The sequence below is a fragment of the Oxyura jamaicensis genome, chromosome 19 (assembly GCF_011077185.1).
Source record: "Oxyura jamaicensis isolate SHBP4307 breed ruddy duck chromosome 19, BPBGC_Ojam_1.0, whole genome shotgun sequence".
In the NCBI taxonomy this organism is placed as follows: domain Eukaryota; kingdom Metazoa; phylum Chordata; class Aves; order Anseriformes; family Anatidae; genus Oxyura; species Oxyura jamaicensis.
Window position 1 is genome coordinate 7,222,163 of NC_048911.1, and position 12,516 is coordinate 7,234,678.

At 64.4% G+C, this 12,516-nt stretch overlaps 1 protein-coding gene across 2 annotated transcripts in view; it reads left to right on the plus strand.

Annotated features, from left to right (window-relative positions):
* The window catches only part of ABR (ABR activator of RhoGEF and GTPase), a 34,448-nt gene that overhangs the window by 693 nt on the left and 21,239 nt on the right, over positions 1-12,516 (plus strand). The window contains exons 2-3 of one of the 2 annotated variants that reach the window (XM_035342958.1): positions 1-122; positions 12,048-12,232. In XM_035342958.1, coding sequence (XP_035198849.1) covers positions 1-122; positions 12,048-12,232 — 307 coding nt within the window. Of the gene's footprint in view, positions 123-7,437; positions 7,708-12,047; positions 12,233-12,516 lie in introns of those variants that run through there. The other variant, XM_035342959.1, reaches the window with a different exon arrangement.

The window sequence follows — 12,516 nt, forward strand, 5'->3', positions numbered from 1 at the left end:
CCCCGGCACCGCCGCCGCCGCCCCCGCCCCGCGCCGCCGCCCCCCGGCCGCCGCCCCCCGCGGCAGCTCCCCGGAGGGAGGCAGCGACGGCAGCTCCGGGGCGGAGGACGCGTCCTCGGCAGGTGGGTGCCGTGGCACGGCTGAGGGTACCGGCACCGGCAGCGCCCCGGGGTGGGCTGGGGGCGAGCCGCGGAAGGGGGTCGTGGAGTCCCCGGTGTGTCCCGTGGTGTAGGAGCGGCCACTCGCAACGGGGTGTCCTCGGTCCCCGGGGACGTGCGAGGGGCGCTGTGATGGAGCACGCCCCCAGACCCTGTCCTGAGCCCCCTGCGTGTGCCCGGCACGCTCCGTGTGGTGGCATGGCCAAAGGTCTGGTGGTCTCCACACGGCAGCCCCGTCACACAGCCAAGGGCACCCCACGCTGTCACACACCCCAAGCCCTCGTGCCATCAGTTAATGTCACCCCAAGCCCCCGTGCTGTGCCTGTCCCACTTCCAGGGGTGCCCCGTGCCAAGGCCCTGTCCGTGGGCACGTGAGGAGGGAGGGTGCAGCCGGCCCCTGGGGACGTGCCACCAGCTCAGGAGCTGCCTCTGGGGCTGGGACACCGCACAAAAGTCACTTCCTCCAGATGTGACCTGGTTCACAGGGACGCCTCTGCTGGGTGACACCTTGCAATCACCCCGGGGAAGTCCTGGTGCTGCTAAAACAGGAGCACGCCAAGGGCACCGAGGTGTCTGGGCACGCCGAGGACAACGTCCTTTGGCGAGCTGCTGGCTGCTTCGTGGCACTGCCAGCGCTGTCGCCTGTCACGCTGTCCTACTTCCAGCGGCCTGGAAGTTGTTATTGCATCATCCCGTGTGCTTTAATCCCGGCTCGAACACCGTCCTGACAGCTAGCGAATGTCACGTCTCGCGGAGCTAATTCTGCAGCTGCCTCGAATTAGTTTGGTTCTTGCTCAATTGTTTGGGGTTGGTTTGTAGGAAAGCTGCGTAGCGGTGGTTTAAGCACAAGCAAACACTCCAGCGTCAAACCGTGCTTAGTATTTAGTTTAATTTATATTTATTGCATTAGTCTACAGGGCTGGAGAGCAGCTCAGCTCCCGTTTCGCCTTCCCCAGCTGTCTGTAGGTGACACGTCCAAAGGACAGCATCATGTCTGTGCTGCTCTGGGCTCACTCCCGCCTGCGTTTCTGCCTCTCCCCAGCTCCGGTCAGTGACCCATGGGGACAGCCGGGGTGGGAGCCAGGTCCCAGCCCCACGGTGGGGCCAGGCACGTCACATCCACACAGCTCGCGGCCAGCCCCACCGGCAGTGATGCTCTGATGTTTTTGGAGCTTTGGTGGTGCCCGAGGGGTAGGAGCAGTCGGAGTGGCCAAGTGCCCATGAGATGGTGCCTTTGGGTTTACGCTCACGTCCCGTGCTGTGCTTGTGTCTCGGGCGTGCTCCTGAACGGTTCCCCATGCCGAGGATTGTGCAATGCTGCTCTTGGGCCGCTGGCAGATGTGTGTTGGTAAAGGGGCTTCCCTGGGGTGTGGGGTGAGAAACAGCTCTCCAGGGCATCGTGACCCAGAGGGGTCTTCCAGCCCCCAGGGCGCTGGGTTAAAACCTTCGCTGCCACCAGGAGGGCTTTCTGGCAGCACCTTGAAACCCAAGGCTGTGTCTGCTGTGGTTAAATTTGGCTTCCTCTCCTCCTCATCCCCCAAAAGGGACCCCAGCCATGGTCCCACCACGCGCACTTGTCTGACTGCCACCATCCCCATGGGAGGCTCTGCTGAGCGCGCAGGACCAGCGGGCTGCCTGAGTGGGGGGCTGCGTGGCCACCAGGTGACGGTGACAGTGACAGTGGCAGGGACAGGGACGGGCTCTTCCTGGGCTTGTGCCGAGTGTTTCCTTGGCATCGGCACGTCCATCTCTGTACCTTATAGGAGACCCAGCGTGTCCTGCTGGCGCTGACATTTAAAAGCAGAATTTGAGCCTGCAATAAAACGCATGTGGTCATTGACTGGATCCCCCTTTCTGGTTACGCGTGGCTCATTTAGTGCTCCCGTTTTTTTCTCACTTCTCTTTATTTTTTCAGCTATAGCTACAAATTCCTGATCATGGTTTGTAACTCAGCGAGCGCTGGTCTGCCTGGGGGTCTCTCCCCCAGTGTTTTCATGAAATTTTGGGCTTTTTGGTGCTCTCCTTCGGTGTCTGCAGCTCCGTGTGGTCGGTCGGTGGGCATGCTGCCAGCTGAGCTCCCCGTAACGCAACGCGGCGCTACCCAGACAGCAGGGGCAGGAGCGCTGGGTATTGTCTTTATGGGAATTACCAGGGAAACACAGTGGTTTCCTTTAAGCAGCTTGTGATTAATCTGATTTAAGGGGAGGATATCTGCGAGATGCCTCCGTCTGCAGCTATTGCGTGAGAGGAGTGCCTGTGACAGCAAGATACGTGATGCTGGCGTCTGAGATAACGCCTCGCCGGCTCTCTCAGGACCAACAAAATCTGAGTGTCAGTGAGCAGATGGCCAGCACGGAGCACAGAGAGGGCTGAACTTCCCTTCGTCTCCGCCGTCACCTGTCCCTGTGGCCGGGCATGCAGCTGGCCTCGCAGCCAAGGATGCGTTGGGGGCACGGGGAGGCTGCCAGGGCGGGGGCGCTTCTGTCTTTGGGCACCGCCTGGGGAGGTGCGGGTCTGCGCTGAAATGCTGGCGGTGTCTGCTGGTGCCTTGGGGACGTGAAGCGGGGCCAGCTGCAGGGTGCCCATGGCACTGAACGTGGCACTGAGGTGCTGAGGGGTAGGCTTGGCTCTGTCCCCATCACCCTCGGGCCGCTCTTTTTTGTAAAAACCCCAAAAGCCTCAATGAGAAGGGGAACGGGAAATAGTGAGCCAAGTCCGAGGTTTGTCTCGGCGCATCTCTTTCTGCCTGGGGCAGCTGGTGGCGTGCAACAGGTGAAGGAAAGTGAAATGTTTCATTGTCACACTGCTGCCTTCGCTGTGCACTCATTTTCTCTCCCTTGGCGCAAGGAGGGGGACCTCGGGGCCTGTGCTGAAGCCAAAGGTGCGTGGGTGGCAGCTGCTGTCCTGGCTGCAACATCCGTGTCCTTAGCTTTTTATTTTTCTTATATTTTTTAAAAAAAACTTTATAGTGTTTTCCCACTGCTGGAAAAGCACTTGTTTGGCTCTGGGCATATGGCAAGTTCCTCTTCTGGTGCAGGAAGGACATGCAGAGCTGCAGTGTTTAATTTTAACTGCTTAGGAGGGAACAAAACACCCGTGTGTGTGTGTGTGTGTGTGTGTGTGTGTGTGTGAGCCCTGTCTGGGACCTTTGAACTGTCCCCATCTGCTCTGGGGCCCCGCGATGCTCCGGGAGGTGCAGGACGTGGTGTTTCTCCAAGAAGCTGAGCCACACTCCCCGAAAACCATAAATAAATGCACGAGTTCACGAGGTGACCAAGGTGCCCCAAAAGCTTTGGGGTGCAACAGTTCCTGTTCAAAAACCAGGCAGTGAGCGCTGGTTTTGGAGCGACTTCCCCGTGCCAGGCATGTAGCAGAGGGCTTGTACAGGAGCTAAAAGAGCCCCCTGGGCTGGGCATGACCCCGGAGCTGGGGGTCCCAGGGGGCTTTCCTGGGGGTGCCCGTCCCTCGTGCTCAGCGGCGATGCTGTGCTCCCACAGCCCTGAGTATCCTGGGTGCCTGCTGCAGGGCTCGACCCGTGCCGGGCTCCGTCAGCCCCAGGTTCCCCTGCCCCATGAAGCCCTCGTTAGGTGCTGGCTGCAGCCAGAAGCGCCCTGCGGGGCCTGAATACATTTGCATTGTAAGTCCTACAACAGCCATGAAATTTGTTTTGTTATTTTTCTTTTTATTTTTGGGTTGGAAAGGCACTTTTGTGTGGCGGGCTCTTTCTTGGTGAGGTTCCCCTCCATCCTACCCAGCCGGAGAAGGGAATGGATGAACCCCCCTTCCCCCTGGAGGCAGGGACGTATTCCCTTGGGTTGGAAAAGGGAGCCTGGGTTAGCCAAGGGCTAAAACGTGCGTCCATCCTGGCACAAGGGAGCAGTCCCCCCCCCCGGTTCACAGCACCACCGGGTTCCTCCCGCAGAGGTTGCTGAGAGCATCCCCGGGAGCCGTGGCATGAGGCGCTGCCGTAAGGGAGTGCACACACTTCCCTGCCTCCCCTCCAAGAGGCATCTCAAAATAGACTTGGCTCCTCCATCCCTCCTCTCTTTATCAGTGTTTGCTAAGCAGGGTGATTTGCATATGCAGATGAGCAGCAGGGACGGCTCCCTTGGATTTGGTTCAGGAGCTGAGCTTGGCCCGGGGCTGCGTGGGGAGGGAGGGTGCCTGCAGATCTGCCCGGCGATAAGGCGCAGCTGCAAAGTTCAGGGATCGCGGCGAGGTCTGGCACGTAGGAAGACCTTTGTGCTCAGGATGGGTGCTTTCTTCCTGGGCGGTTTAAATCTGGATCCTGCTAATCACCACCTCTTCCTTCTCCTTACAGCCCCCTTCCAGGGATGGTGCTGGGGCTCCTCCAGCCCCGCTCGCCCTGGTTTTGGCTGGGTGTTCCCCGTGCCCGGTGCTGTTTTCCCTTTCCCAGCCAGGAAATTGTGTCAGAGGAGGGCATGAGCTGGCGGCGTGAGGACACATGGCTGTGGGAGCGTGGTGCCAGCAGGTCTCTGCACCGCCGCGGTGACACTCCTGGGGTTTGCCTGTTCCTGCCTGCCTGGAGCAGGAAAAATCCCATGTTGGGCTGAGGGAATGGGCTCTGCAGAGCCCTGGGAGTGCCATTTGCTCAGGAGATGCCATCCTCCACCAGCAGCGGCTTCCCGGGGCTGTCCCCATGGACTCACTGGTGTTGTTTTGCTGCCTTCCAGCCACTGCTCCCTACGGGGCTCGGTGCTGCATTGCCAGCCCTGCGGCAACTTTGGCACAGGCTGGGTGAGCACCTCACGGGCTCCTGGATGCCGCAGGCAGCTGCCCTGTGCTCCCTTCGGCACCGTGCTCCTCGGTTAGGGGCTGGGGTTCATCCCCATCGATCCCCGCCCGGAGCAGGGTGCGATGCTGCCCAGGGTGCCCGTCTCCCAGCCAGCACCCCGGGGCTGTGCAGCTGCAGCCGGAGGAGCCTCTTGCCCAAGAGCCCAGAAATAGCAGCGCGTGGGCTGCCCGGCCGTGGCGCAGCAGATGCCAGGCGAGCAGTGAGCCGCCTGGTGGGCTGCACGGGGTCGGTGGGTGGTGGTGGGGATCCGGCCGCCCCCTTGCCTCGGCTCTCGCCGTGAGGATGCTCCTGGTTCTGAGAGATGTGTTGTGGCTGGAGCCATGGGCAGGAGCAGTCGGGGTGTTGGAGTGCGTGGTGCTCAGTGGCTGTGCCACCGCCTGCCCTGGGTGCTGGGTGTCCACACAGCACCTCTGCTGGGAGCCAGGTGCCGATGTGCCCTGCGGGCTGGAGCTGCCGAGCAGGGTTGTGTTGTTGTTTGCTTGCAGAGGTGAAAAGAGGATGGAAAGAGAGTTACCAGAATAAAGCAGAGGGTTTGGTGCAGCTCTTTGCTCCAGGCTGTGCAAAGGACCCGGGTCTGCCGTGTGCAGCCATCGGTGGCATGGGGACAGCTCTGGGATGGGTGCATGGTGTGTGCAAGGGGTTTCCTTCACCCCAAATCCATGGCCTGGTTCCACGTGGCCTGCAAACAGCTCCTGCCCTGACAGCAGAGCTGTGCTGTGCCCTTGCCTTCCTTCCTGAGCATCTCTGGGCTTGCTGGTGACACCGCTGGCTCATAGCGGGGGACACCGGGGTGTCCCCACTTCAGGGGAGATTCTCTCGGGCCTCCCAGAGCTGCTCAGGGAGGCAGGGGCTTCCGTCGCCCTCCAGCTGACAGGCTGATTCACCAAGCACGGACACCCCACTGTGCCAGGGAGGGCTGGGAGCTGCCTGCCCCCCCTCTGCTCTGCAGCTGCAGGGGCCGTGCTGGTGCTACAGCCGCTGCAGAAGGCTCTGGGGCCGGTGCTGCTGCTCCTGCACTCGGTTTCCTGCCGCGAGCAGTGGGTGCATGCGCTCAGCCCCACCGCCGGCGCCTTCCTGGCCTCTCTGTGCAGCCGGGCCCTGGTTTGGCTGCACGCGTGCTCCCTGCTGCAGCCCCAGCAGCTGCTGCCTCCTCCTCCTCCTCCTTCTCTTCCTCCTCCTCCATCCCCAGCCTTGGCACTGGCTCTTGCTGCGTGGGCTCTGAGGGTGCCGCCAGGGCACAGGGGCTGAGCTGGGAGGCTGGGGGAGAGCCATAGCCTGGGCTGGTGCAAATGGGGGCTGGCAGAGAGAGGAGAGTGGTGAACGCACCCGCTGTGCCCTGTGTGGGGTGTGCTGTCTGGGGGCTGTCACCCTGCGCCCCCCCCCCCCCGGCACCGCGTGTGCTGATGGCTCAAGGACAAGGGGAGCATCGGAGCCCGGTCGCATCCTGCACTGGGGATCCCCGAGGTGCCCAGGAGCAGGGTGCGAGGGGTGGGGGGCAGCAGCACCTCCTGCCCTGACTCAGCGTGTGCTGACTCACAGCCAGGGGGGTTGCAGGAGGGGGCTGTGCCAGGGCTGGATACGGCCCTCGGGCTGGATACGGCCCTCTGGGGAAGCAGGGCTGCGCCCAGGCGGCACCGGGTGCTGGTGGCAGTGCCAAGCTGAGCTCCCCCAAAACGCATCGGCCACCTCTGAGGCCTGCAGCATCCCTGGGAGCAGGGGACCCCCCAGCCCCTCCTGGGTTTTCCAGGCATTACGACTGCCGGTGCCCCCCCGTGTCCTGGCACTTCACGCCCCGGTGCTCTGCCTTCCCCGCGTGCCGGTGGAGCATCATCCCTGCTGCACCTCAGCCCTCCCGCACGGCTCCCATCTGGACCTAGCATCGGGTCCAAGCCCATCCCTGAGCAGGATGCGGCCGAGGGCAGCGGCTCAGGGGGCCTGCATCCCCTGCTCGGGGGGGCAGCGGTGTGGGCACGGGCAGGGGGGGGGCAGCTTGAACACTTGGCTGGCTCCTGCCGTATCGGGTTTGATGACGCTGGCTCTTTATATGATTTCCTTTGGCTACAAGCAGATGGGGAGGGCAGTTTAACCCCTGCTTGCCCCAGAGCCGAGCCCTTTGTGGGGGGCACGGGGGGCTCCCCGGGTGCTGGCTCCTCCTGGGGAGTGGCACCGGGAGGGGTCTGCGTGCTTTGCATCCAGCAGCAGCTGGTGAGGTCTCGCCGGGTGGGGGCACAGCCTGGGCATCCCTAGGGCATAGGGAGGGGATGAGAATGAGGTCAGGGAAGGGGTGGTGGCAGTGGCACAGCTGGGTGCCCCCTTACCCCCCAATGCCACCGGGGCAGCCTGGGGACCCCCGCATCCCGGTGCCCACGCTGCCACCGTCCCCACCTCCCCGTCCCCAGGCACGGCGGGGGGCTGGCGTGGCTGCGTGCGGGGGACGCCGGGCTCGGCTCCCCCCCGGCGAGGCAGAGGCGGGAGGCGGGACGCGCTGCCATTGCCAGCCAGCACCTCCTTCCTTGGGTGCCCCTGGCAGAAGAGCCACGGTGCTGCCGGGCAGGCGGCCGTGTGCCCCCTTCTCCCAGCCAGCCCCCCTCCAGGGCCTGCGGCCCCCCGCCTCCCGCCCTCGCCGCCTTTGTTGTGAGATGAGAGCCGGCTGGCGGAGCTGAGCGCCGAGCATGGAGCCGCTGAGCCACCGCGGCCTGCCGCGGCTCTCCTGGATCGACACCCTCTACAGCAGTACGTGCCCTGGGCGGGGGGGGGGGGGAGGGCTGGGGGCGGCGGGTCCCCCCCTACCTGTTGGGTGACGCTGCGTGGCGCTGGGGACGGGCTCTGTGCCGGCGATGTGGAGCCCAAGGCGGGCAGGGGGCAGGTGATGCTGGCGGGGGCCACGCTCCCCCTCTCCCCGAGCATCCCGCACGCCATGGCGGCGCTCGCAGGGGTCGGTGCAGGGGACCCGTGCCCACTGTGAGGGGCTGCACGGGTGGGCTGGGTGGCGGTGGCACTGGTGTGGTGCACGGGTGCCGGATCAGAGTAACAGCTCGTTCTGCCCACGGGGTGCTTGGGGACCCCACGGGGTGCTTGGGGACAGGGGGTGCTGGCTCTGTCCCCATCCTTCTGTGGCCTCGGGATGTCTCCTCTCCCCCAGCAGTGATTTTAGCAGGCAGGGTGCTGAGGGCGCTGTGGAAAAGCGGTCCCATGGTGCTGGGACCCGAGGGCTGGCTGCTGGGGGGGCTGCAGCAGCACCGGGGGTGTGAATCCCTCCCGGTCCTGTGGATGGGCAGCTGGGATGTGATGCCGGAGGATCGAGCCCCCCGTGGTGCTGGTCCCGGGGCACCTGGCGCAGGCTGGCTGGCTCGGCAGCATCCGAGGGAGCCTGGGACATGGCTAGGAGGTGGGGGGCTTGGTACAGGGTCCCTGCTGTTTGTTTGGGGTGCACTGAGCTGCCTGGGCACACCCATGGGTGGCTTTTAGGGTGTGAATTCCCATTGGGGTGTTCGCTGGGAAGCGGCGGGGCTTGGAGCCCGGTACATGTGGGGCAGGTTTGCGGGGGGAACGGGGATGGGGATGTGCAGGAAGTGGGCACGGCTCCCCTCCTGAATTTGGATCTGCTGTGCCCACAAACCTGGAGATGGGGTCGGTCGGGGGGTGTGTGTGATGCGTGGGGCTGAGCCCCCCAGAGTTTTCCATCCTAAAGCCCCTAAAGCATACACTCGCAGCCGGGGGCACCGCGCTGTGCCAGCTTGTGGGGACAGCCAGGCTGGAGCCCAGAGCCTGCATCCAGACCCAGCCTCCGCACGCTGCTTTTTCCTAGCAGCTGCCTTCCCTGCAGAGCCCACGGTGCCTGGCCAGCCACCTCCTGGGCACCCAGCTCCGGAGACCTTCGTGCCCAGGGGACGGGGGCATTTGGGAGCTGTGCCCATGCCTTGCCTGGCTCGCGAGCCCCCCAAGATGCTGTGGCAGCGGGGAGGAGGCAGCGCGAGGTGCGGAGGAGATGCTGTTTGTGTCGAGGCCCGTGGAGGCAGGTCTGAGGCCAGCTCACGCATCCCTGTTGTCATGGTGAATTTTCACCCAGCCCCAGTAAAAACGTGGCATTTTCCCAAAGCTTGCAGGCTGGGAATAGCAAAATCTGCTTCCCCCCCCCCCAACCCCGTGTGGATGCTGAACTTCTACTGTGGAAATGAGGCGGGCGAGCGTTGAGGTGTGCAGAGCCCTGGAAGCGGTGTGTGCCCAGCTGGGAAAGTGAAGAAAATGCCACCCTGTGCCGCTGTGACAGTGCTGTCACCTGCCTGCGCTGGGGAGGAGCTGGTGGCCGCCCTTGGCTGCGCTCCCTCTTGAGCATCATCTCGCTGGCATTGGCTTGGGTGGCAGAGCTGAAATGTGATTTTCTTTTTGGGGAGGTGTTCCTGGTGCTGCTGCGCTTCAGGACCGTGAGCCAGCCCACAGGACCCCCGTTAGTGCTGGTGTCCCTCGGTGTATGTGGGGCTGGGGTCTGCAGCGCTGCGGGGGGAGCCTGGGCCATGGGCTGCTTTAGGTGCAGGGCTCTCAGAGGTGGCTCCCCTGGGCCAGGCTCCCTCTGCTCCTCTGTCCCCATGCCTTGGGTGGAGCAGGAGGGTTTCCACTGCTGTGAAAACCCGGGTGTCTGGAGCAAAAATAGCTCTGGGTTTGGCATGGGCACAAGAACAGGCTGCAGGGGCAATGCAGCTGCGGGGGGAGGAGAGAGGCAGAGAGATTTGGGCTTGCTGGGCCCTGCAGGCAGGGAGGTGCAGGGGATGGACCCGCTGCGTCCCCTGGGCATGAGCAGGGTCCTCCTCCCTTGGTGGTGTCGGGCACAGGTCTGTGTGCCAAGCGATGGCACTTCCCTGCGGGTCTCTGCCCGTGGTGCATCCTGGCTTGCGTCTGCCTGCCCTCAGAGGGAGTGCGGTGATGGAGCTGTTCCTGCTCCTTGGGGATCAGGGGCTTTGCTCCAGAGGCCTCGAGGAGGTCAGGGTGGTCCCTGCTTGCAGGACAAGGTGTGGGCACAGCACCAGGAGGCCTTGGGGATGCGCTGGTCCCTTCCCACTGCGTGTTAGAGCTGTGATGTGGGGGAGACCTCTGCCCGTCCTCCCTGCATGAGAGCCTGGTCAATGACGCGTGGCTGTGGCTCAGCCAGCAGGGTTGTGCCAGGAGGTGGCACATTTGGGGGCACACCTGGGACCAGAGCCGTGGGGACGTGTACCCCTGGGTGGGCACGGAGCCGTGCAGTGTGAATCTGCTCAGGCTGGGGGCTTGAGAGCTGGGTTGTTCCTGCTGGTCCCTTCCCTTCCGAGCCTCCATGCCATCAACACCACCTCCTCCCCTTGCGCCGTTGCCAGTGTCACCTCTGACAGGTGGCAAGGTCCCCAGCCGCCTCATTAAAACTGTTCCTCGTTACACGAGCTGCTCCCAAGCCTGGTAATGGGGCGGGGAGGTGGCCAGGTCCCCTCCAGTGCTGGTGCTGGGCTCAGCGTGGCCTTCCCTGGCCGCTGCTGGCTGCTTGCCCCGTCCCTGGCAGCGGGGCTGCATGGAGGCGGTGGCTTTGGCAGGGCTGGCATGGCCTCAGTTGTCCCCATGTCACTGTCGATGGATGCTGGGGTGGCACAGGCTGCGCATCAGCCTGGAGCTGCAGAGCTTGGCCCTGGTGAACAGGAGTTTGGGGTTCCTCCATCCGTGCTCTGATTTATTTTTATATTTTTTGGGGGTGTAACTTGCAGCTTTGCCCACCATGGCAAGGGCACCTGCCCCAGCAGGGTGATGGTGGCAGGCCTCAGGGGGATGCTCGTTAGGTGCTAATTGCTAATGAGGAGAGGTCTGAGAGCGGGGATACACCTGGGCCGTGCTGGGGCTCTCCTCCATCCTGCCCTGGGGTGCAGGAGAGGTTCCCGGCACCCTGCTGGCACCTGCACGGCTCCTGGCTTCGCAGCTCTCCTTGATTTACAGATTTCTCCACTTTAAGCTGAGTGCAATATTAATGGGATGAGCAACACCGCTGGGAGCCGGGGACTCCTCGGTGGGGTGAAGTGGCGGCGGCGGCGGCACAGGGTTTGCTCTGGGCCAGGTGCAGGCCACACGCCCCATTTGTGCGGGGGTCTGGGCTGCGGGGACAGCCGGGCAGGACACGAGGGGACATCTTGGGGCTGGGTTGGTGTCTGCTGGGACCGGGGGGCTGTGTGTGGGGTGCCATTTGCACCCCGCGGCCGCCTGTGCCGCAGTCGGGCTCCCTTCCCCCTCGCCTTTGTCAGCATCTCGGGGCTGCTGCTGCCGCCTCTCCCCGCCGCCGAGCCGCCGCCGTTTCCATGGGAACAGGTTAGGAGCCCCCCCCCCCCCGGCCCCCGCTGCGCCCCCGGCCCCGCCGCAAGCCCTGCGCCCCCCCAGCTCCCCCTCGGCTGCTCCCGGCTCCCCATTTTCTTCCCCACACCCTGCCCAAGGCTCCGGGCCCCCCAAAATGGCTGTGCCCAGAGCCGTGGGGCAGCGCGGGTCCTCCTTGGCCTGCTGTGGTGGTGACCCCCTCGCAGCAGACCCCTTGTGCCACCTCGGTGGGGTTTGTGGCACCTCAGCATCGCTGCCACCATCCCCTTTTTCCAGGTAGGGTGGCGATGTCCCCTCGCTGCCCCCATGGGCCTGGCACTGCTCTGGGCAGGGGACAGGGAGGACGGCGGCTGCCAGCCCGGCTCCATCACCCCCCCAGGGCCGGTGAGGAGGGCATTTTGCTGCTGGCGAGGGGCCGGCGTGTCTGGAGGAGCAGCTGCCCCCGCGCAGACGAGGCCTGCGGCTTCCCGGCACCATGAATTATGCAGAGGCAGGGAAGGGTGCCCGCGCCATGCCCTGCCTGCTCCGCGGGCAGGTGGAAAGCCGGTGGGTGTGCGCCTGTCCCCGCACGGCCCTGCATGTTGGAAACGGGCTCGTTAGTCCCTGGGTAATTACAGGTTGGTGTGCGGCCACTATCAGCACGGTGGCAGGGTTCCCCTGGTGTCCCTGTCCGCCCCCCCCGCCCCGGCCACCAGCCCGCTGGTAGGCAGCATCTCCTGGATGCTCACCCCCATCTTCTCTTCCTCTGGCAGATTTCAACTATGGTGCAGACGACTACGACGCCGAGGGCAACGAGGAGCCCAAGGCGCTGCCGGAGGGCTCGGAAACCATGCCCTACATCGACGAGTCGCCCACCATGTCCCCCCAGCTCAGCGCCCGGGGCCAGGACAGCGGCGACGGCGTCTCGCCCACGCCCACCGATGGCCTCGGCACTGGGGTAGGTGGGCTGGGCGCCGGGGGCTGCGAAATTCAGGGCTGGGGGTGCCCAGCTGGGAGGGGTCTGCGGTGTTGGCGATGGTCTGGTGGTGCTGTGACATCGGTGGATGTCCCCTCTGCTTCCCGAACCCGGTTCCTTGTCCGGATGCTGTTTGGGATGGGGCTGTGCCCATCCATGGGACATGTCGGTTTCCCTGCCCTGGACAGCAGGCTCTGGGTGCTGGAGCCCGGCTGGGAGGTGCTGGGACCCCCCTGTCCTCTACCCCTCGGGCTGGGGAGCTTGGG